Consider the following 24,130-nt stretch of genomic DNA (forward strand, 5'->3'; position numbering starts at 1 on the left):
CTGCATGCAATTTGACTATCAAATCCAGTTTAGTGGGTGTAAATGCAAATGTACATGCTCAAATGTTCAATTTGAATTCACGTGTACAGGATCACTCAGAAACACGTCAATATTAAAGAAGGCTCAATCCAACCTGCCACATCATTTTTTTTGCGGCCTACGAAGAAAGTCTATATCAAATTGTAGTTTATGTTGCTTTTTACAGGTATTACAAGCATTTTTTCACCAAATAATACTGACTACTGATTCAAAATTCCATTTGTTATTGAAAATATCATATTTATTAATAATGAAATGCTGCGATTGGCTGGCAATCAGTTCAGGGTGTACCCCAGCTGCTGCCCATAGCCAGCTGGGATAGGCTCCAGCACCCCCCGCGACCCTTGTGAGGGGCAAGCGGTTCAGAAAATGGATGGATGGAATAATGAAATGCAGGTGGAATTTGTGTATGAGCACATTATAATATGATGAGATATGATGAGTCATAATGGTGCACTGCAGAAAAAATAGGACCAAAAAAAAAAAGTTTTACATCCCTGTTTTACGATAAGAATGAAATGTCATGCTAAAATTAAATATGCAAATACCCTTCATTTTCGGCCTGCTCGATTATGGAAAAAAATAATAATCATGATTATTTTGGCAATAATTGAAATCACGATTATTCAAACGATTATTTCTTTTTGGTACAAAACAAGATCATGTTTCAATATTTAAAAAATATGAAGACCAACTAAAAAAACAGAAATACCAGAAATATGCAAAAAAAAGAAAAAGAAAAGATATTTAAAAACAAACAAACTATAAATATGTAAGTTCCTTTTGGACCAAACAATTTACAATCATATTTATTTATTTATTTATTTATTTCTGTATGTATTTATTTATTTATTTATTTATGTTGAAGTGCAGAATGTGCACTGTGCAGAAGGACAATCATTTATTTTTTTGGAACAAAACTAGAAAATGTTTGAATGTAAAAAAAAACAAATAAAAAAATATTAAGATAAATACAATTTGAAACACTAATTATGTAAGTTTATTTTGAATAGACTAAAATTTATTAAATTAGTTATTTTAAAATTTAAAAGAGTTGAAAATGTTTAAATAAAAAAAAAAATTAAAAAAAGAAACTCCAAAATTAGTATTAACACATCCATTGCCAGACCAGCAAAAAAATGCATCATTTGACGTCTTTTTCCGTCAATGGCAGTGAATGAGTTAATAATCGTTTTTTAACGATTATGCTGATTTTGTAACTGTGCAGTGTAATAATTGAAATTGTACTTCATTCCAAGTCAGCTTTAAAAAATGATAACAATTCAGTTGCCTATAACAATAATTACTGTATCCGCTATACAGTTCGATATTTTTTATGATATAATCTTTCCACTGTGGGCATTATTTGTATAAGTCCAACAGAGCCGAGCGATATCTCTCCAGACGAGTTTTTGTTTACAGAGATAAAAACGGGTTCATGCGTGCGTTTGTGTGTAAGCATTCCAATGCGGGTGCCCTCTGTCAAATGTGCGAGCGTGCTGGCATCTCGCACTCTGGGAGTTCACTGACTCCGGTTTCAGTCAGCCTGTCGATAGATCAGGTTGACTTCTGAGCGTCCCCGTGTGAGCCAGACAGACGCTGATATTGACTTGATGTCCTTCCAGACTGACAAACCCCACCACAAGAGCTCTTAATTTGTTCCCCGGACGCCACCGCCGTTTAGATCCCAATCAATGGCGGAGAGGCGGGAGTATCGTGTTGACTGGTCTCACTTCACTGTTGCTGGGCAAAATAGGCTGGACATAGCTAATACATTGCTTGGATTGTGTCGTTTGCTTCTTTTGGATCTTTGCAGCTGCTCCGATGCGTTTTCTAAAATACATAGTTATGTAACAAACAACTCAGCATTTAACCTTCAAAGGTATTATGTCAACCCTTCCCAGGCCAAACATTCCTTTGAGGATTTTTTTTTTTCTGCATGTTTGTGTCACAGCAAGACAGCGTGACCATCTGTTGTATTGGCAGACAAAAGTGGCAAATGTGTGAGAAAAACCTTGTTGTTTGACGATTACAATTGCGTCATTGTCGGAATATCTGCTCCAGGCGACCAGAAATACACAAAACGGATGACAAAATGCTGTGACAGGCTGATGACCAGTTCAGGATGTACTCCGCCTCTTGTCTTTTTCATTTGAGGGCCAACATGCAGAAAATCAGAAGCACGCAAGGGCCACATAATGTTATGAAGAGAAATTGTGTTTAGTCCTAAAAATTGTACAAATAATTAATTTTTGCTTTTACATATTTAGAAAAATACTACAGTATATAAACCAATTTATTTGTAATATGGCAGTAGGGTTATAAGATAGTTTTGGAATTTTTCATTTTTGTTTTTTATTAGTTTTCAGGGTGTTCTGTTAGTTTTTATAAGTTTAGTTCTTTAACTCATTCACTCGCCGCCATTTTCACAGAAGCAATCCCGTTCACTCCCGGCTGTTTCACTGGATTTTGACTGATTTTGCAAGGCCCACAGAATATTGTATTCAATTGCTATAAAAGCATGGAACCTACCAAAAGAAAGATTAAAGTCTCTTCTTTCATCAGGAAAAAAAAAAGTATGTTTCTATCTGTTTCCTTTTTGCAGCAATTAGCATTAGGAGAGAGCTAAGTTTCATCAGTTTAAGTAATTTAGCTTTTTTTCTAGATAGCCCTGGTTGAGCTCCTTTGTTCTGCTGCCACCTGCTGGCCGTTTGTGTAATAACTACCATTTCTGCAACCGTTCTTTGCAGTTGAGAGGCTGCATCAAAGCCTTCTGTATGCTCTAGCATAAAAAACCAACAAAAAAAAACGTATAAATACATCTTTGGGACACTTACATTAAAAAAAACGTATTTACACGTTATTGGGAGCAAATGAGTTAAAAAATGCTTAGTTTAGTATTAGGTTTTTATATGTGTATTACTTGTGCGCAATATTTAAAAAACACTATGGGAGAAACGTCATCTGAAAGTGCTTTTTTATTGGCTGCTGCGAGATGACGTCAATTCTGTGTGACATATTTTCAAACGTCATTATTCCGGTTTATATCCAAATAAATCTACTACAAATCACGTTTAAAATCATTCCCAAAGGCTAAAGACTAAAACGAAGGACATATTTGCTATAATTATAGTTAGTTTTAGTTAGTTTTGTAAACGTAAAATGTAGTTTCAGTTAGTTTTCGTTTTTTAAAAAGCCTTTTCATTTATTTTTTTTTAATTTCGGTAACAATATTGTTTTTTTTTTTTATTTTAGCTTTAGTTTTTTCATTAGTGGCACCTGTTTTTCGACACCCTCCCTTCTTACTTTGACCATCTCTAAACATTTTTGTTTTGTTTATTTTATGTGAACTGAGTCAACTGCCATTTTTTAGCAAATGTCGCGGGCCACTGAAAAATGGACGGCGGGCCGCAAATGGCCCCCGGGCTGTAGTTTGGAAACCACTGGGTTAAGCCAGCGGTGAAGATGGATGAATGGAATATAAAGTAAATTGTGTGTGTGTGTTTTTTATAACAACAAGAGTGAAGGTTTTTAATAATTGTTCCTCTGTATAAACATGTGTTTTGTTGTGAGGGTTATGGTTTTGGTGTATTGTTTTTTATTTTTTTGTTTTCGTTTGTTGTGATTTGTATGACATGGGACCACACAAACTTATCAACACATTTTAAATGTCAGTGTTTAAGGCATGCTGGTCTTGATACACTTTTTTTGTATACAGTTTCCCAACCTGTCTTAACCCGACATTTTACATGATAAAAATTTACAACGCACACTACTACAAAAATGGTACAAAACGTATATAAACGGACGTAATGATGATCTCGTCTAAACTCACAAATGTACTTGCTTAATATGAAGTCTGGGCCTGTTAATACCAATACTTTTCTTTGGTGACACCAGATGGCACCGATACTCAGTTACTTGTTTATTCTGCATTGCAGAAGAAGAGGCATTTAATTTTTATGTGTGGCACATGTTGCTTAAATCGATAGATGAACATCTTACTTTTTTTTTTTTTTTTTAATATAGGCTACTTAATTTTGTACAGATTAGGTGATAATTTGTAAATATTTTTTTGTACCAATTAGGTAAAATTGTATAATTTCTCAAGGGATGTGCACAGTGGTTGGGAATCGATAGATGCCAAGTCACGTGCAACGTAAATATTAATTAAATATGAAAAGTATGTATTGGACTGTTTGCCCTCCAAAATAATTACGGCTTCACTTCAACGACAGCTATTACTACCACTGCTTATTTTGACAGTGTTACAACATTACAACTTTAATGCAGACGCTGTAGTTGAGTGTGATTTTAAATTTCTAGAGCGTCACTAATGTTACTCGGGAGTCAACCAACACAAGTCAGTCAGGCGAGCTGAGCTTTGCTAACTGAGCAGGAGGAAGTAAGTAGCCTGCACAAAGGGGAATAAGGCACTGTCTATTTCCCGTTAACCTGACGAAAGACAAATATGTAACGACTTTACGTTATGTTCTGTATTTAAATAAAAGGCTGTGTACTTCAATGAGTATTTCTTTTATTGTTTTATAAGGAAAGGGTAACCTATGTGACGGTCGCGGACTTTGAACACCCCTTTGTCTTCTGTGAATGGTACGCTCCGGTGCTGCGGGTGTGTTTCAGCCTGCCTCCTTGTTATATCTCCCCGGAAGATGTCAGGCGGCGCATAGCACCTGACCGTCGCGGTAACAAGACGGCTCTGAAATGAGGGGAACGTCGATCCTTCGCTCGCCAAAACCTTCCGCGAAGTGGGAAAACAGCTACGGGCTGGCTTCGTCCGCGTTGTGTCCGCATTAAAAAGGGGTCGGCGGGACACTTCTCGGTCGGCGCTCCGGTCGTGATGAAGCCGGTGGCGGCGCAGCGGCTCGTGATTGTCCGGTGAATGAATGGCGCAGAGGAGCGAGCTGGGTTACCGAACAACGCTGGTTTGAATTGAAACGTACTCAGAGATTTGGTGTTATTTGTAACACCTGTTTCCATGGACCATAACACCTGCCGGAGAAGACGCACCTGGTTTGAGTGTTCTATTGTAATGGCTGACTAGACACTGATATTTCCTGTCAAGCCAGGGTTAACTGAAGGTACTTAGTGAAGTAAAAGGGCAAAGATGCCTGCTGGTCATAATTTACATGTTTGTGTACAACCGCTCGTAAGGAAGGGATATCTTTATCAATGCTGGGCTTGAAGTGTAAAGACTGAGTCACAAGGATATGAAAACAGATTGAACCCGATACACGTTTATGCGTACAACCGCTCATAAAGGAGAGAAGCGGCTTGTTCGATGCTGGACAACAAAATGAAGGAGACGTGTCGCATCTGTGGACGGGATCTCTATGGCAACCAGCGCCGGTGGATCTTCCACCCGGCCACCAAGCTCAACCTGCAGGTGCTGCTGTCGCACGCCCTCGGCCAGGAGCTGTCGCGAGACGGCCGCGGGGAGTTCGCCTGCTCCAAGTGCACCTTCATGCTGGACCGCATGTACCGCTTCGACACGGTGATAGCCCGCGTGGAGGCCCTCTCCATCGAGAGGCTCCAGCGGCTCCTCCAAGAGAAACATCGGCTCAGGCAGTGCATCGGCGGGTTGTACAGGAGGACCAACTCGGCGGAGAGCGCCGTGACTTCTGCGGATGAAAGTGAAGCAACGGGAGACGGGATGGTGGATATTTCAGGTCTCACCCACGCCAAGTACTGTGCGCTTCTTCAGGATGACCTGGTCTACTCTTTGTATGAGTCCTGGGCTGACGACAGCTTGGATTGCCACCATCAGCATCACCCTCAATCTTCAGCTGGGCCAGGGTCAGAGGTTGCAGGGTCTCACCGTTGTATGCCAACCACTCCGAGGAGATGTCGGGGTTGTTCCCATTGGCGTGTGGCAGACTCGGACTATGAAGCTGTTTGTAAGGTGCCCAGGAAGCTTGCGCGGAGCACTTCCTGTGGCCCTTCCACCCGATACTCGGCCAGCTTCATTGGAGGCAGTGGTGGAGGGGCGGAAGTAGAGGAAAAGGGAAATAGGGAGGAGTCAGATGAACCGCCATCCTCTCTGACACTAGTTCCTGGTTCTCAGGATGTGTCAAGGACTTCAGATAGTGACCGCACTCTGGCAGGAAGAGCTAGCAGCTCCAGCCCCTCTATAGCGTCCCTGGAGACGACTGAGGACTACATTCAGCCCGAAGGCGCGACAGATGAACTGTTGAACTCTCCCAAGGATCCATTGGACGACCAGATATCTGACACGCCCCCTCACAGAGCTCCACATGGCCAAGGCTGTCTTGGACCAAGCCTCTCTCTTGCCCTCTGTTTGTTACAGAATTATGCTGTCCACCGACCGGTCCGAAGCACCAAGGGCAGTAAACTTCCGGTGTTGCTTAGACGGAGTCCCAATCATGGAAGGTTGGACTTCCCTGATCCCATTCTGGAACCGACCTTTGGGACTCCATATGGTGAAAGATACCAGCATGTGGCAACGCCTGAGCTGGAGGCCCCCCTGATCCAACTGCATGTTGGGCCAGACCATGTTCTTAACCGGGGTAGTATGGAAGACTGTTCGGAGGACGTTTACATAGAATGTCCTCCGCCAAAGCCACACCAGGTATAACAGACTAGGAGAATTGTGAATGTAGTACATCTAGATTAGGGGTCTGCAACATTTGGCTCTGGAGCCACGTGTGGCTCTTGAGTTCCTCTCCTGCAGCTCCCTGTGTATCTAAAAAAAAATATATATAGTAGAAATTGATAACAAAAAAAAAAATATATATATATATATATATATATATATATATATATATATGAGATAACATATTTTAAAATAAATTAATTAAATTAAAAATAATTATTAAATATTTAAAAAAAAGTCAGAAAAAAAAAATGACAGGTAGATGAAAACGTGTCCAAAACTTGACCATGAAATGTCCAATAAGGAAGAGAAAAAGCAGAAAATTACCATGAAATGGCCATGAAGTTGCAAAAATTGTCAGACAACTGGTTAAAAAAAAGACAAAAGAAAAAATATTCAAAAAAGTAACCTCAAAATGTCCAAAAACAATAGAAAGGCGTAATTGTCCCAAGAAAAGTCAGAAAACTGATTTAAAAAAAGGACGGAAAAGAAAATGTTCAGAAAGCAACTATAAAATGTTCAAAATCAAAAGAAGAAATCCTGAAAATTACCATAAAATGTCCACAAAATTGATAGCAAAAAAAAGGCAGACAAAAAATAGCTGTAAAGTGTCCAAAAAAAAGAGAGGCAATTTTTTTTTACCTTATGTCCATAAAATGGCCAAAAATGTCCAGAATTTGACCGAAAGGCAGAAAATTTCTAAAAAGTGTTGCAGACCCCTCCATGTTTTCGATGATGACATTTCTGGAAAATGCACACTAACAAGCAAACCCAAGGGGAAAACCCTTCACTGGATTTTCCCCAAAACTATTTTACAAACTGTGAACCAAAAAAAAAAAAAAGTTGATTTCCAAAATTAATCGTGTTTGGTGCTCTGCAATGACTATTAATTACAGTGTTGCTAAACTAGCCACACAAATGTGTTAGTCACTATATACAGCTCACACAGCAGGCGGCCATTGTGGTTTGTGTCTAAGTGAAAGAATACGTTGAATTAGCACTCAGTAAGCTTGCAGGCATGGCATGGCCTAATTGCTAAATGTGTGTACAGTTTGCCTGTGTTGGCATGCAACAAAAAGGTCATTGTCGTTTTAAGGCACAGGATTTTCTTCACATGTGAAATTACTAGACAGGAATATCTACATTTCACTTGACGAGATGAGTTCCATTAAAAATTCAATGCGATAAATTAGTAATCTTCAGTTTTGGCTTTGTTAGGTTCTCTGTAAGTTGGCCGTCTACAATAAGTGTAAGCACTGCTGACATAAGTGGGTTATGGGATGGGAGATGGTGAAGACCGAGTGGCTCTACTATTGGCCTCATTTCCCCCACTACCCCCCGAAGGCAAAGCCATCCACCAAATGTTACAAAACCCCATCATCTCATCAATTCAGCAACTCCATTTGAAACTGTCGTACCTACCGAAATTATTTTTAAAATCTTTATGCTGCTTTATCGTTGAAATCACACGTCACTGATGCATCCGTTGGGAGTGCACATGCGGGTTATGTAAACAGAATAGCCACACACAATCGCTTTGGGTGCACTCGAGCTAACTCATGCATGTAATAATGGCAAAGTCCTATGCGGGAAGCTTTTACCAAACGATGTCATGAATAATAAGCAGACTTTTTAATGTTGAATGACTGTTACGCAATTTGCCGGCAGTGCTCTTCCATACTAAATTAGTCAATTTACTAATCATATTATATCTTAAATGCTCAAATGTTCTGTATTAGTGGGCGGATATTTCCATGGACCCTCTCTTGAAATCTGTCTTAATATTTTTTTCCTATATAATCTATTTTAGCTGCTGATTTCAGACCTGCCTGTCCTCTCTCGCTTACAGAACCTTGTCGAAGAGCAGCAAAACCAGTTGAACCAATACGAGTGTGCCGCCGGCCAGTGCGTCAGCGAGCTGCAGAAGGCCCAACTGCAGGTCCAATCCCTGCAGGCCAAAATCCACGAGAGTGATTCCAACAATATGGTGAGACGGAATTCAGAGAAATATGACTTGACTCGAACCTGAGACTAATTGCGACCTCTGCGTCCGCGTGCAGAAGCTGCAGGAGAAGCTGAACGAGATGGAGTGCGAGCTCCGTTCCCTCCGCCAGGCCGCTCAGAGTCGGGAGAGAACCATCCAGGACCTGACGGAATCCATCAGCACCAAAGACACGGAGGTTGAGCGTCTTGGAGCAAAATGGATTTGATTCACGTGTGCACTCGTAATCAATATAAATTCTGCCTCAAGGCCCAGGAGTTGTATCAGCTGATCGAGGGTCAGAACGTCACATTGTACAAGCTGCGAGAGATGGCCCACCGTAATCAGATCACACAGAGCAAGGTGAGATGTTTATCATGGTGGATGAAATATCCGAGTGGCAAACAACAAACAAGCAAAACGGCTGTACAGTTGTTGAACTCAAAGAGTGAAATTCATAGATTCCCGCCACACAGTTAAAAAAAACAAAACAAAAAACAACAACTTATTTTTGTTAGAATTTGGATGATCACAATCGCAGGAAATTAAATAATTACATCAGAAACGATCAAAATATGTTTTAATGTAGAAATGCCCGCGGGCACCAGGCCTTCCCTCAAGGACCACATGAGTAGCCTGCTGACTGGTGATGGGGCATTTTGATTTCCCAGGAATGCTGTACAAGTGTTCTTTTGAGCATGAAAACACTTCAGAGATTTATAGAAAGTGTTTCATTTTGATACGTTGTTTTCTACCTTGTTAAATCGTTGTTAATAATTGTAAGAAATCATTCACATTATCAGTGACATCACTAAAATATAATAAATTAATACTAATAATAAATTATTAAACTATTAATAATAAATTATTAATAGTAACATATAATAGAGTTAAGTCTGAAGTGTGTGTATCAAACTTGTAGTAAGTAGGCCCTTCCCTTAAAGGGATACTTATTTAGCCATTTTTGCCAGTCAAAAGTTAATATTTTGCTTATAATAAATTTGATTTCCATGTACAATTAGTACCATTTTAAAAACAGATTTCGCATCTTGCTGTCGACTGAAAATGACATCACAAGTGCTTAGCTTAGCTTGTGAATGTCACATGACCAAACCAAGAAAACAGGTGAGCTGTGATTGGTTACCTGGGATGTCATTTTAAGTCGACAGCAAGTTGCAAAATGTGTTTTTAAAGGTACTAATTGTACGTGAAAAATAATGAAAGTATTAAATTAATTATAGACAAAATATGAACTTTTTATTGCTATAATGGGCTAAATAAGTGAGGTGTCCATTTAACAACCCAAGAAGGTGTCATTTTCAAAATGTTTGGTGACCCCTGATTTAATTATATGACTTTCACTTTTTGTATTGGGCTACCAAAATATGAAAATCTTATTTTATTTTATTTATTTTATTATTTTATTTTCAGTTTATATGCTCAATAGTTATAGTCTTCACCTATTGTTGTATCTGGTACTCTTTGTGCACTCTCAACCTTTAGTCAGATGACTGTTTCATATGATGTCCACAGTTTGATGGGTATTTTTAAAATTTAGAAAGCACAACAAGAAAGTATCTCTACCTAAATGACATTTAAAATCCATGCATAAAAACAAACAAACAAAAAATTAAAAACTGTTTACAACAATCGGAATCCCAAAGAAAATAGTTTCTGGAGAAAGCACAGCAACAACTTGCTAATTGTTTATTCCCTCTTCAGGCTCCGGAGGGCGTGAGTGAGTCGGTGACGCTTGCGCAGCTGCAGGGGGAGCTGGTGGGAGTGCAGAGCTCCCTGTTCTCTTTGGGTCTGGAGCTGGAGGCCAGCCAGCGCAGTCTCCGACAGAGCCAAAGACAAGGCGAGGATCTGGCCCGCTTCAAAGACCGCCTGAATGCTGACCTCCAGGAGGCGCTGCAGCACAGGGAAGAGACTGAAAAACACAATCAGGTTTGTGGCTTGTTTCGAAGCGGAGCAGGAGCAGGATGAATGACCATCTCTCCCGTTTGCTGCAGGACCTGCATTGCGCGCTTCAGAAAAGCCGCGCTGAGCTCCAGGCTAAAGAAGAGGCTCTGAAGGAAGCCGTCGCAGAGAGACTCTCTGCGGTGCAAGAAAAAGACAGAAGCATCGCGCAGCTCAGTCACTCTTTGCAGGACAAGGAGCGACAGCTACAGGTAACACGTTGCATGATACATGCTGTATATAAACCTGCCATTTATCAAACGTCTTTTATTTGATTTTTTAGGATTACTCAGAGATGCTAGAGACACCAGGAAGCGCCAAACCAAGGGATGCACTTCTTGAGAAGTTAAGAGAGCGAATTAAAGACAGAGACAGAGCTTTGGAGGTAGTGTGCAAACATACGGGTACATTTACCAGGGAATAGAAATCTTTTTTTATTTTTGCGTTTACCATTTAGCAATATCTTTAATTGTATACCCTCATGTCCAATGAAAACTAATCTAAAAAAAAAAATGTGTACTTTACTCAGTCTTCAGGGATTCTTGAAGATGCTTGAATTTCTGATATTTTAATGTGCTTGAAATTACGCAACGATACCTTTCTGACTGATTCATTGAGTAATAAAACATAGCCTGTCAAAAATATACAAACACAGTTTCCTCATTTTAGATTTTTTTTTTTAATTCTAAAATATAATGCTATAAAATAAGTAATTTTTTTACATGTACAGATAACCCCCGTTGTTCGCTGGGGATAGGGACAGAGGCCTGCTGTAAATAGCGAAAAACCATGAATAATTGATCAAAAAAAAAAAAAAAGGCCAGACAGACAGATTAAAGTGCGTCATATATTGACAATTGCAATGTGACGTCTTCCCGCAGCGCTCCATCGACGACAAGTTCCGCTGTCTGGACGAACGTGAAGGTCAAGTGAGGACGCTGCAGCTGGCGCAGAGGGAAAAGGACCGAGACCTGGACAGGCTCCGTTGCATCCTCTCCAACAACGAGGAGACCATCACGGTGCACTTGAGCTGCCAGCTTGAGCTGACATTTATTTGTTACACTCGTGATAACCGGACTCGTGTGCTCGATTTTTTTTTTTTTTTTAAGAGTCTGGATTCTCTGGTGCGAGGGAAAGAGCTGGAGCTGGAGCAGGCGGCCGAGGCCTACAGGAACCTGCAGTGGCTGAAGCAGCAGACCGAGGAGAAGGAGAGGAGCGCTTTGAGGGAGAAGGACAACATCATCGGCCAGCTACAAGCAGCGCTGCAGGCTCGCAGCAAGGAGACGCAGGTTACACATTGTTTCTATTTTGCGGCTCTCTAAACTTTACGAGAACAAAGTTGGCCAAAGTTGTTTTGTGTGTGCTCAGGATCTGACGGCAGCCCTGGTCGCCAGAGGTCAGGGCGGTCCCACAGACGTGGTGGAGGAGCTGAAGGCTCGGCTCCAGCTGAAGGAGAAGCTCTTCAAGGAACTGCTGTCGGACCGCAGCCGCCAAACAAGTGAACACCAAACACGGATGTCGGACCTGCTCAACACCCTCAGTGCCAAAGACCAGTACCTGCAGGTAGCATATTCATTTAGCGTGGTTAGAGTTTGCTGTGTTGTAGAACAAACTATAATCAGAGTTGGATTTATTGGCCAAGTATGTAAAAACACAAACGCTATTTGTCTTCAGTCATAACCAGTCCAAGAAACACAAAAAAAATAAAAATGATGATACAGAGGGAAAGGGAAAGGGAAGCCTGGAAGTGCTCTAATTAGCGCCCCGAGTTCTTTAGATGGAAAAAAGGAAATGTGAGGAAAAAAAGAAGGCACAATCTGCACTCCTTTTAGGGCAGCAAATAATTCCTCTTATGGCAACTCATGCTGTCGACTTCACACCTCCACCTTTTGCTGTTGTTGTTAACTAGTCAGTTTGGAGTCACTTTTGATGTATTCTAACTAAACCAACCACCTGTTGCAATACACTAGGGATAGACCGATTGTCGGACAGGCCATTAATAATTAGGCATTTTGACAAATCTTCTTTTTTTTTTTTTTTTTTTTTTTTTTTTTAAATCTGAAGGCTAATAAAAAGTACATCTAAAATATTTTAATCTCAGGGAAAGATTTATTTAAATTTATAAGAGATGCTGCTGACCCTGGGAACCTTCTAAACTTTTTTTTTTTTTTTTTTTAATCTGAAGGCTAATAAAAAGTACATCTAAAATATAAAAAGTACATCTAAAATATTTTAATCTCAGGGAAAGATTTATTTAAATGTATAGGAGATGCTGCTGACCCTGGGAACCTTCTAAACTTTTTTTTTTTCTTTTTTTTTTTTGACATTAAGAAATCTGAAAGTTTAAGATTTGAGGTATTTTTCAATTTTGGGGGGAAAAAAATTATAGAAAATTATAGAGAGCTATGGTATTTACTTGATTCCATTTAACTTTTTAAGATGGACTGATGAACTTCGGAGCTCCCTGAATATTTTGTAGAAATTTAAAAGGAGGTCTTAAGATTTAAAAAAAAAAAAAAAAAAAAATCAAAATTTTGAAAAGTCAGAAAAATTGTTCAATAAACATGCTTAAAGTAAGAAATTGCAACAAAGTCAAGATTGACAATTGTATTTGAAGCATTTTTGACACCATCTTTTCTCTAAATATCGGTTATCGGCCTCCTTGACTAATAATCGGCATCGGCCCTGAAAACCAAAACGAAACATCAGTCTATCTCTACAATCCACTATTGAAGGTACAAAAACATATAGAAATCATTTATACAATATCAAATTTGAAATTTAAAAAAGTTGCAACAGACAGAGTTTAAGAGTCAAAGAAAGGCATACAAGTGGACGACAACTTCGAAATTGGAAGGGGGAAAAAGGAAACCTGTTGTGAATTTTGTTGTTAAGCTCCTTGTTAGAGAAGGTGTGCAAAAAAATAGCAAATCGAACAGTTGATCATGTGCATTCAAACATTTAGAGATCTTCACCTGTACATATGATACATTTTAGGTTCATCCTGAATATCAGTCGTTTGATGTTTTCCTTCCATATTCCCCCGTATCCATCTCAGGACAATTCCTACAGGCTGTCGTTGGTGATAAGCGAGCGCACAGGTCAGCTGCAGGAGGTGCGCAGGCAGCTGTCGCAGAGGGACCAGGAGCTGTGTGAGCTGAGGCGAGACAAGGAGAGGGAGATGGGCGGCGAGGCGCAGCACCTGCAAGGTCTTCTCCGCGAGAAAGAAGCCTTTATCAAGGTACCGCTGGCGCTTTCATCTGGTTGTTTGCTTTGTGACCCCGTGCAAACGTATTTACGGGATACCCGATTGATCAGGAGATGATGCAGAACCAAGAGGAAGTGATGATGCAGTCGTCGACAGAGAGCGAGGAAGAAATGAAGGCGCTCCAGGAAGAGATGCAGTTGATGCTCAAGAAGGAGAGGGAAGCACAGGTACACATGGGAACAGCCATTTTTCTTTTGTCTGTGTTTATACCAGGGTTATTATAGTTTTGAAATTTTCATTTTAGTCAGTTTTTATTTTGAGGTTGTTGTTTTTTTAGGTATTTAAAAAATGCTTAGTCCCCCCACTCCACCCCCCCCCCCCCAAGTTTAGTTTTAGTTAGTTTCAGTTTTGGATTTGTTTTTTTGTTTTTTGTTTTTGCTTTTTTTTTTTTTTTTTTTTTTTTAAATGCTGGTGCGCAATATTTAACTCTTTGACCGCCATAAATGTTTAAAGACGTTCAGTATAATCCTAGGATTGGCCGCCATAGACGTTAATTGACGTCTACTATGTTTTTTTATGGAAACGGGTGGAGGAAAGCCTTGGGCAGCTGTGCAGGAGACAACAGTAGAAGAAGAGAGGCGGAGCTAGAGTGTTGAGGGGGAGAGAATGGCTAACTTGGCTAAGGGAGTCAAAAAGGCTACAGATGGCAATCATCTCACGCTTGATCCTTATTTTCAAAGCTCAAAAGCATCGACCAGTGCTCAAGAGCACAGTGATGACGGAGTTAAGTCATAGTTGAAGCGGTGACGCGGCCGTTTCGACCACGTCCTAAGGCCCCACCGGCTAGCGATGCTAATAACGTCCTAAGGCCGCACCGGCTAGCGATGCTAACACCGGAGAAAAGTGGTGCACAACCCAGCACGTCTGCACAGATGACGTTTCATCGGACGATGACGACTACTATGGGTCCGATGCAAGACAGTCTTGGACAGTCTTCCAAAGAACGTGAAGGTAAGCGCTAACATGCTAAGAGATTGCTAGTAAGATTACTTTACTAACTTTTCGGGCGATCTGCTAGCAGCGTGTGTAAATGTGCTGATATACACTAGAACATCTATTACCTATACAAACGTGAATGTATATTTTATAGATCGTGCTCACAGCAACGTCCGACCGCTGGTTCTACGACAAAGAAAGGTTAAAAAAAACACAAAAAAACCCAAAACGTTTTCAATATACCGCAACAATAAAAGTTAAGTCTTTCGATAGTATTGTAATTGTATATGTTTCTTTCAGCTCCTACTCAAAGTGACCCTTCTCACAGTGAGCAGAACAAAGGTAAAAAGAAAAAAAAAAAGATTCTCCACCGCACTAATAAAATATTTGATGGTAAACATCTTCTATAATTTACAGAATGTGCATCAACCAATACATCCAAGAAAAAAAGGTAAACATGCGGACACACACACACACACACACACATTGCATCACACTGCTCTAAAATAATATGATATTGAAATGTATATTTGCAGATCCCAAAGATTCTGGCTGGCTTGAAGTTGATGAATTCGGCTGGCAGCCAACCATCTTCCCCTTTGCTGCAAAACCAGGACCAAGGGATGCTGCAGCAGAGCTGAATTCCAACCTGCCAGCTGACATCCTGGAGCTCTTCATCACGGATGAACTTCTCCAGCACATCGTTCATCATACCAACCGCTACGCAAATCAGTCCATGCAGAAGCAGACTGACAAAAACTGTTGCGCACGTGTAAATAGTTTGCAAAGAGTTTTCCAAATTGTTTGTTCGGATTGCTACTGTTGCATGTAAATAAACTGTTATTTTGCAATCAAAAAACATTTTTTATTGTTGGGGTAGTGTTTTATAGAAGTTTAGGTGTTTGTAGAATCCCTCATGCAAAAAAAAAAAAGTGCCAAATTCACTAGAGTGCATGAAATAACATCGTTTCACAAAAAGCTTGATTTCTCCGTATTTTGGAAGAAAATAGAGGATTTGTGTGAAACGAAGCTGTTTTCTATTGTTGATTACTGAAGATCTGAATAAGGTAGAAACAAACTTTTTTTTTTTTTTAGATGAAAGATGAAACTTCAATCTTTCATTTGGTAGTATCCGCGTTTCCATAGTCCTAACACAACATTTTCTGTGGAGCTTGAAAGATCGGTAAAATTCTGGAAATCAGCTGGCAGTATGGGGGTTACCTTTTACGAAAATGGCTGGCAGTCAAAGAGTTAATAAACACCCTGGTAAAATGAAAAAAGTAACGCAACCTAATGTATTCCGGCTGAGTGAAAATGCTTTGACGTCACTTCAGTGTGATACACTTTCAAATGTCCTTATTCCGGTTAAAATTGAAATAAATAGTCTTAAAGGGATCGTTCGGCTTTTTTAACATGAATCTCAATTTGATCCTCACCTCCCGTGTGTGCGATCAGCACTGACTTACCCCTGACAGCGTTCGGTGACACCAGTTCTGGTTCGGCGTTGGACGAGAGGAAAATAGTCCAGCAAGCTGGCTGGGGTCTCGGAAATACAGCGTTTTTCTTCTAAAAACTATTTGTTTTCAAAAGCGTGATACATTTCCATCACAATACTCTTTTTCCGCCAGCCACTACTTTTCTGTTCGTTCGTATCACTGCGCGGCGCCCTGTAGAGCGCTAACCGACGCACTGCAGCCAGCTAGCTGATACTTCCGCCGAAAAGGCAAACAACTTCAGGCGGAAGTATCAGCTAGCTGGCTGCAGTGCGTCGGTTAGCGTTCTACAGGGCGCCGCGCAGTGATACGAACGAACAAACAGAAAAGTAGTGGCTGGCGGTAATGGCGTCTGACTTTATTCAGAAAAGAGTATTGTGATGGAAATGTATCACGCTTTTGAAAACAAATAGTTTTTAGAAGAAAAACGCTTTATTTCCGAGACCCCAGCCAGCTTGCTGGACTATTTTCCTCTCGTCCAACGCCGAACCAGAACGCGTGTCACAGAACGCTGTCAGGGGTAAGTCAGTGCTGATCGCACACACGGGAGGTGAGGATCAAATTGAGATTCATGTTAAAAAAGCCGAACGATCCCTTTAAAGTCACATTTAAAATTATCCCCAAAGGCTCATGAATTAAATTAATAACGGTACCAAAGACAAAAAAAAACGAAGAACATTTTCACTATAATTATAGTTGGTTTTGTAAACATGAAATGTAATTTCAGTTGGTTTTCGTTTGTTAAGATGCATTTTTTGTATTTATTTTATTTTGTTAACAAGATTGTTGTTTGAGTTTTTTATCGTTAACTAATATACCCTTGCTAACCCATTTTTATCCACTCCTTGCAGAATGAACTCTCTGCTCTGCGCTCATCTTTGGCTTCCTTGCAAGCGAAGGGAGCTGCAACAGCAAGTACCGAAGTATGTTGTTGCTTCACTCACACGAACGTGACCAGAAGTTGCTCAAAATCACCTCAAGTCTCATTCATTTTTTTATTTTTTTTGTAATCCGTAACGAATCAGCATGTGCTGGAGCAGCTTGTCTCCGAGTACCGTCAGCTGAATGGCGCCCTGAGGGCCGAGAAGCGATTATACCAGAATCTCATTCACACCAACAGCGACAGGTAGGCACGAAGCAGTCACAACATTAGGCACATGAAAACAAGAAATCTGTCTTACAATGCTCAGTTTTGTCCTGGACCGCTCACTTTCCTTCCCTCAAATTAGTAGCATGTTTTCTTCATTGTACATTATTTATTTACATTTTTTTAATATATAATGTATATTTTTATTCATTTTATTTTTATATATTATTTTATTAATATATTATTTATTTTATTTATATATTTTTATTATATATTTAATTCATATTTATTTTTATTTATTTATTTATTGTCAAGCGAAAGTAAGCATTATATATTATTTAATTTATTTATATATTTATTATCTAATATTTAATTCATATTTATTTTTATTTATTTTTATTTTACTTTTTTTTTTTTTTTTTTTTTTTCTTCAAGCAAAAGTGAGCATTATAGTCTCCACAAAGGCAGGATTTATGATTGAAGCTCTCCGGACGTACTCGGATTGTTGTCGATTTTCTGCAGTGTCCAACTCTGCTCTCCGCTCAGCAGCTCAGAAAAGGTTCTGGCCCTCCACACCCAACTGGACTCGGTTCAGGCACTCCGCGGACAGCTCGAGGAGGTCCTGGCCCGGATTCAGAACTTGGCCCTGGACCTGGAAAGAGCCGGCAAAAGGCAGCCGCCCGACTCAGGAGGTGGGAACGGTGGGAATCGAGCCTCTGAGCCTGCAGGGGGCGCTGTCGCAAATGCTGTGTGATGTTTGGTGTGGCCTCAACACTTGATTCCAAAAAAAAAGTTAGCTTAACCTCATCCAGATGCAACATGATCAAAGAAGACTAATCGCAATGGAGTCGTGTTTATTAATATACTTTATTGTGTTTGTGATTATGTTCCAAAAACTGCCTGCGGGTTTTGCTTGTCAGTGCTAACTGTTCCGTTTTTTTGTTTTTTTTTGCCATTTCTGTGTGCCGTCTCTCACCGAAGTCACTCTTCCCGCCTTTAGAGCCGCAGTCACGTTTTCTTCCAGTCTTGTGGAGAAACTCAAGACTCTGCCTTACACATACAGTGCAACATACTGACATCCATTATTTGTTGGACGCCATTTTGTCTGCAAGGACATGTGCAGTAGTACGAATCCGCCCCCCCCCCGCCCCAAAAAAAGGAGTAGATTTCCCCCGTGGTTCTGTAGTCTGCTTCGGGTTCACCACACACCGGGTCGTAACTAGTTTCCAAAAGTGGCCGACTGTCAGCAACTAGTTGTGCTGCGATTGGAAATTTGAATCGCAATGTCGTCAATGGAACGACCAATGGAGGGATCAAGCAGTGCCAATTGGGTAAGTATGCAGTATATTGTTAACACAAGTAGTACTTAACTGAAATTGTACTTTCAAACGTACGTGTGGTACTAAGCGAAGTGTGAGGAGTCTGTGTCACCAAAAACGAGTATAATTATTAACTCCATATGGTCTCGCAAATACCCGTATTTATTCTTGACCGCTTCCTCTTTTTATTATTATACTACAGCTACATTGGTCAGGCCAATCCACTTCATTCTTTACAATATTGTCACAATAAAATAAATAAACAAACACTAGAACATCTGCGGTTGTTCAGTTGTGCGTCTCGGTGTGTGGCGACCCTTAGATTTCAAGGCAACTTTGCATTTGCTACGTTATAATCTAGCTAGACGTGAGCTCTGCTATATTAGATGAGATAGAAGTAAACTTGTATAGTGCTATTGGTTAGCTTTTGCTATATATTACATCTTTCCTGTTCAATCCGTCCTGGAAGCTCTCAGACATTCTTTGTCAAGACGTTTGTACTTCAAATGCAACTAAATAAACATCTGCTGTTTTTCCTCTGTTGAAGAGAAGTTCTTCTCTTTATGGATTTCTCTTTATTGTGTGTATTGGGGAAAATATCCCGACTCAGAAATTCACGTTTTCACCTAGTTATGGACCCACAATCTCTAACCCCCGGAAGTACCCTCAACAGTTGATAGATAAACATAAACACGACATTATCACATCAAATGTTTCTTCATGTCCCCGCCCTGCGTGAGTGTGGCATGCGTTCCATGTCTGCATGACTGTTCCCGGTATGAAACACATGAGCAAAGTCGCCACGACGACCATCACTGGTTAAGTGCCTAAGTTTTAGAAAAAAAAAAAAAAAAGTCAAATACATTTCTACAAGTTCCTAGTGCAAGTGGAGGAACTGTGTAGACGACAGTGCACAAAATCACAGAACAATATAATAAAAATAAAAACCCCATACATCCATTTCCTACTGATACAATTTAAACATATACCAACTACATGAGTCATAACATGTATCCATTTAGCAATTGTAAATTTCCCAGAGGGAGCCAACCCAAAGGGATCAATAAAGTCAAGTCTAAGTCTACTACATTTTGTGGTGTAGAACTGTCCTGCATTATTGTATTTAGCCATGATAATGCTGTACAGTTCTGTGCCTCCAACTAGAATCAATAAAAACGGAACATTACTAACTTTGGAAAGGCATCAATTTTGAAAAGGATCTCATTGGATTGCTAACGTGGCATTCTATCATGTTAAATGGCAGTAACCAACTCAAAATGTCCGCCATTGTCCCATAACAGACTGCATTTTACTGCCAACTTACATAATACCGCGTCTACATTTTCCTTCAAAGCGCTCGAGAAACCTCCCTGGTTCGTCAGTAACGCTGCTTGGTTTGCTCCACCCTGTTGTGTGTTTTTTGGCCAGCTGGAAAGAGATGACGTAACATTTCCCCTCAGCCCTGTGACTCCACGTCAGAGTGGAGCTCTTAGTGGAGACAATAGAACATGAGGAGGAAAGATGTACAAATTGCAGAATTATGAGGAGACTTCGGATATAAACGAATACTAGTAGGAAATATACACTTTTTTTTTTTTTTTTTTTTTTCTAAACGCGACTGTGTTTCCAGATGTCAGCACTGAGGAGGAGGAGGGAGATGATGAAGAAGACGGCAGCAGCGACGAGTTCACAGACAGCATAGAGGAGGACGAGAAAGTGACTTCTGCAAGTTTGCCTTCCGATCAGGTTCGATTTTCTTTTTCATATTCATCTACAGTAAATATAATTGTAACAAATTCTGTTTATATAGACTCAAAGGTCCTGTGGACATGAAGCAGAGTGTGGACTCCTGAGGACGAGCACGCAGACACTTGAACTGGACTTAAAAGAAATCCAGTCGGCGCTGGAGCGGGAGGGTTTCGCCTCGGTGACCCAGATGAGGTGCGTGTTTTGTCCCGGTGACGATTGCCATTGTTTTCAACCACATTTTTTTTTTGTCTCTTATTTTATGGCAACGTTGTGGTCTTGTTTGTTCAAAGGAGCACACTGCAGCGGCTTCGGAAGGAGAACCAGTTCCTAAAAGAACATCGCGGAGTTGGGACAAACCACAGGAGTCTTCGGGAGGATGATGATGATGATGATGATACTGAGGAAGAGGAGGACTACATGGACGATGATGAAGAGGGGGTTGCGCCTTCAGTCCCTGTCAAGGTCAAATAAAGTCCTACCTTTTTCTTCTTGACATCATGTGACAGTGTTAAAAGGTCACTATTGAAGGCCTGTTTTTTTTTTTTTTTGTATTGTATCGAAACTTATTGGTATTAGTTGGGAACGATTCTCATTTGAGTACAATTCAGATTCGATTCTAAATGTCATAAAATCGATTCTATTTAAATTATTTGATCCTTCCTTGCCCTTGTTTATGTACTGGGAAAGCTGTTCATGTTGTACTCAATTTGGCCACGTAGGGGCAGTGTGGTTCCGTCTGTTCTGATACACAGTTAAGTTTTAGCCATATGAGAGAGTAGAAGGAAAAAGTCACGATAAAATAAACAATAAATTAGATTTTCTTTGCGTCGGAAGAGCATCTTCCGGTGAGTAATGTTAAGATGCGTCTCCGTATACATTCCTGAAGCATTTTGTATGAATGTTTTGTATGTTCTTTTGTGGGATAAAAGTGCCGCGAGTAGCGCGCTAATTAGCATTAGCATGGGCTCTGGATGGAGGAACCGTCACTTTCATTCAGTGCCAGTGTTCATTCAGTGCCGTGGGTTCGCTTCCGCACCTGGGAGACCATGTTGGTTTGTGTGAGTCAGTGAGTGAGTGAGTGAGGAAAAAAAAGAAAAGAAAAAGAAAAAATTAGCATTAGCGAGTCAGGTTGGAGTAGATAATGACGATTATTTGCTCATCTATAAAATGAAGCAGAAATTGTCAATGAAATCATTTTGAATGAAAAATCGATTCTGAATCAAATCACAGACCCAAAAATCAGATTCCCACCCCTAGTCCCTCGTGGTTTATGAAGTTCCGGGTTTGAATCTTGGCTTCGGACTTCCTGTGTGGAATTTGTGCTTGTTTTAGTTGTCCTCAGGTACTCCAGCTTCCTCCCATGTTCCAAAAATAGGAAGCCTTTTACCCAAGCATTTGGGACTTGAAATAGTTTTTGTTGTAGTAGTCTTTTTGCAACACTAATAAAAATAAAAGTGTTTTTTTTTTTCGTATTTTTTTTTTAATTTATTTATTTATTTTTTTTGCTCAGAGATGTAAAATGTTCGCGTGACATTCCCGCCACAGGGCTTCCAGCCTGCAGGGGGCGTTAGCAAGGCCGAGCAGGTTGTCAGCGAGCAATCAGCCCGGCTTTGTTCGGAGAACCGAGAGCTGCAGGAGAGGCTGATGGTGTCTGAAGCCACCGTTCATGCTCAGGCCGAGCAACTGAAGGACTACAGAGACCTCCTAAGTGAGTGTGGCCGTCACAGGAGAAAGAAAGAGAAGAAAAAAAGAAAGAAATTTGTTAGTTTAACGATGTTGATGTCTGTGCAGCTGAGACGTCCGTGCAGCAGGCCAGTAAGCAAGTGCAAGTGGATTTGCAGGATTTGGGCTACGAGACGTGCGGACGCAGCGAAAATGAGGCTGAGAGGGAGGACGCCAGCAGCCCAGGTGTTTGCTCTCACACACACTCACACACACTAGTGAAACACACTCACATATTTTACAAACACAATCGCACTACAGAAATGCTCCCTTGAACACTACTGAAAAGCTCTCATATATTATTAAAACGTGCTCACGTTAGACAGTACTGAAATGCTCATACAAACTACTGACTTTTTTTATTCAAACACAATTGAAATGCTCTCTCATACGCACATGCACACACACTACTGAAACTCATTCACTTCTCAGTAATGTTTTTACTTATATGCACAACTGAAATGCTCCTATTCACTACTGAAACACTCTCACTACTACTGAAGCACTCTCACACTAGTACTGAAACTGTCTCATCTGAAACTGAAATGATCCCACACACACTACTGAAAAGCTCTCACACTTCACTATAACATGCTCACATTACACACTCCTTAAATGCTCATACACACTACTGAAACATTCTCACATACACTACTCAATAATATTTTGCTCATATACAACATTGAAATGCTTTCCTGACAAAATTGAAACACACCACTGAAAATCTCTCACACATTATTAAACTTGTCGATATTACACTGTACTAAAATGCTCATACATAGTGAAACGCTCTCACACACCACACTCACACAAACCTGAAATGATCCTGCACAAACTACTGAAAGCAGGTTATTGAAACACTCTCACATTACACTACTGAAACACTCATACACACTAATGAAATGTTGTCACGCATACTGCTGAAACACTAGCACAAACAATACTTAAAACATTAATAGACACTACTGAAATGCTCTCACACAAAATGCTGAAATGCTGTCACACATGCACAGCAGAACTCTCATGATCACTACTGAATTGCTCTACACTACCTGCTGAAATGCTCTCACGTCCACGACCGAAACTCGCACACACTACTGAGTTTTTCACGCACACAAAACAGAAATGATCCCCCACCCACTACTGAAAGCTCTCGTAGTAATTGGAACACTCTCACCGTACTCCTGAAATGTTGTCACGCATACTGCTGAAACGCTATCACAAACAACTTAAAACACTAAGACACTACTGAAATGTTCTCACATAATGCTGAAATGCTGTCACACATTATTGAAATGCACACATGCACTGCTGAAACGCTCTCACATTCACAGCAGAAACTAGGGCTGCACGATATTGGAAAAACATGTGATATGCGATTATATTTGCTGAACATAGCGATATCGATATTATTGCGATATTTAACATGTACCTAAAGACATTAATTTTTTAGTACCTAATGAAAGAAAAAACATTTTTCATGGGGCAAAATAAGCAACCTTCATGTAACCTCAGTTAATTAATTGTAATTATGTCTTGATAATTTTCAACTATTGAATGGCGATGCACATTTTAGTTAGCATCTGACTGATCAAATTCATATAAAAAGCATAAAATTCCATATAAAACTTATTGCATGCCTTTGAAATATGCATATTGCAAGGGCCAATATCGCGATATCGATATTTTTTCGATATATTGTGCAGCCCTAGCAGAAACCCTCATGAACACTACCAAAATGCTCTACACTCCTTGCTGAAATGCTCTCACGTGCACTACTGAAACTTGCACACACTACTGAGTTTTTTCCCCCCACACAAAATTAAAGCACTCACATCCTTGATTTTTGTTCACTCTCACATTGAACTCAACTTTTCCTGCTTTTGTGTTAGATTAAAAACAATTAACAGCACTTTTTTTTTTTTTTTGATTGCCCATTTGAAATT

The 24,130-nt window shown here is 40.1% G+C and overlaps 2 protein-coding genes across 8 annotated transcripts in view; both read left to right on the plus strand.

The window, feature by feature from the left end:
• LOC144014219 (myomegalin) overlaps positions 1–24,130 on the plus strand; it is a 75,672-nt gene that overhangs the window by 31,501 nt on the left and 20,041 nt on the right. For 4 of the 7 annotated variants that reach the window (XM_077513862.1, XM_077513899.1, XM_077513889.1 and 1 more), the window contains exons 1-20: positions 4,691–6,646; positions 8,520–8,657; positions 8,731–8,850; positions 8,922–9,014; positions 10,374–10,598; positions 10,664–10,822; positions 10,894–10,995; positions 11,492–11,629; positions 11,720–11,899; positions 11,979–12,173; positions 13,669–13,851; positions 13,929–14,045; positions 17,159–17,230; positions 17,333–17,433; positions 17,917–18,086; positions 20,344–20,459; positions 20,524–20,654; positions 20,753–20,924; positions 22,008–22,170; positions 22,254–22,370. In XM_077513862.1, the coding sequence (XP_077369988.1) occupies positions 5,339–6,646; positions 8,520–8,657; positions 8,731–8,850; positions 8,922–9,014; positions 10,374–10,598; positions 10,664–10,822; positions 10,894–10,995; positions 11,492–11,629; positions 11,720–11,899; positions 11,979–12,173; positions 13,669–13,851; positions 13,929–14,045; positions 17,159–17,230; positions 17,333–17,433; positions 17,917–18,086; positions 20,344–20,459; positions 20,524–20,654; positions 20,753–20,924; positions 22,008–22,170; positions 22,254–22,370 (4,000 nt within the window). In that variant the 5' untranslated portion in view covers positions 4,691–5,338. Of the gene's footprint in view, positions 1–4,690; positions 6,647–8,519; positions 8,658–8,730; positions 8,851–8,921; positions 9,015–10,373; positions 10,599–10,663; positions 10,823–10,893; positions 10,996–11,491; positions 11,630–11,719; positions 11,900–11,978; positions 12,174–13,668; positions 13,852–13,928; positions 14,046–17,158; positions 17,231–17,332; positions 17,434–17,916; positions 18,087–20,343; positions 20,460–20,523; positions 20,655–20,752; positions 20,925–22,007; positions 22,171–22,253; positions 22,371–24,130 lie in introns of those variants that run through there. The other 3 variants (XM_077513871.1, XM_077513880.1, XM_077513917.1) reach the window with 3 other exon arrangements.
• Positions 14,098–15,656, plus strand: LOC144014240 (uncharacterized). Its single transcript, XM_077513930.1, has 5 exons — positions 14,098–14,829; positions 14,969–15,015; positions 15,115–15,156; positions 15,232–15,265; positions 15,351–15,656. The coding sequence occupies exons 1-5, from the start codon at positions 14,703–14,705 to the stop codon at positions 15,644–15,646; spliced, it is 546 nt and encodes a 181-aa protein (XP_077370056.1). The 5' UTR covers positions 14,098–14,702; the 3' UTR covers positions 15,647–15,656.

The sequence above is a fragment of the Festucalex cinctus genome, chromosome 1 (assembly GCF_051991245.1).
Source record: "Festucalex cinctus isolate MCC-2025b chromosome 1, RoL_Fcin_1.0, whole genome shotgun sequence".
Taxonomy (NCBI): Eukaryota; Metazoa; Chordata; class Actinopteri; order Syngnathiformes; family Syngnathidae; genus Festucalex; species Festucalex cinctus.

Coding starts and splice junctions, on each gene's coding strand:
- LOC144014240 (XM_077513930.1), top strand. CDS start 14,703: ATGCTAACACCGGAGAAAAGTGGTGCACAACCCAGCACGTCTGCACAG. Junction 14,830..14,968: donor GTCTTCCAAAGAACGTGAAG/GTAAGCGCTAAC, acceptor TATATTTTATAG/ATCGTGCTCACAGCAACGTC. Junction 15,266..15,350: donor AATACATCCAAGAAAAAAAG/GTAAACATGCGG, acceptor GTATATTTGCAG/ATCCCAAAGATTCTGGCTGG.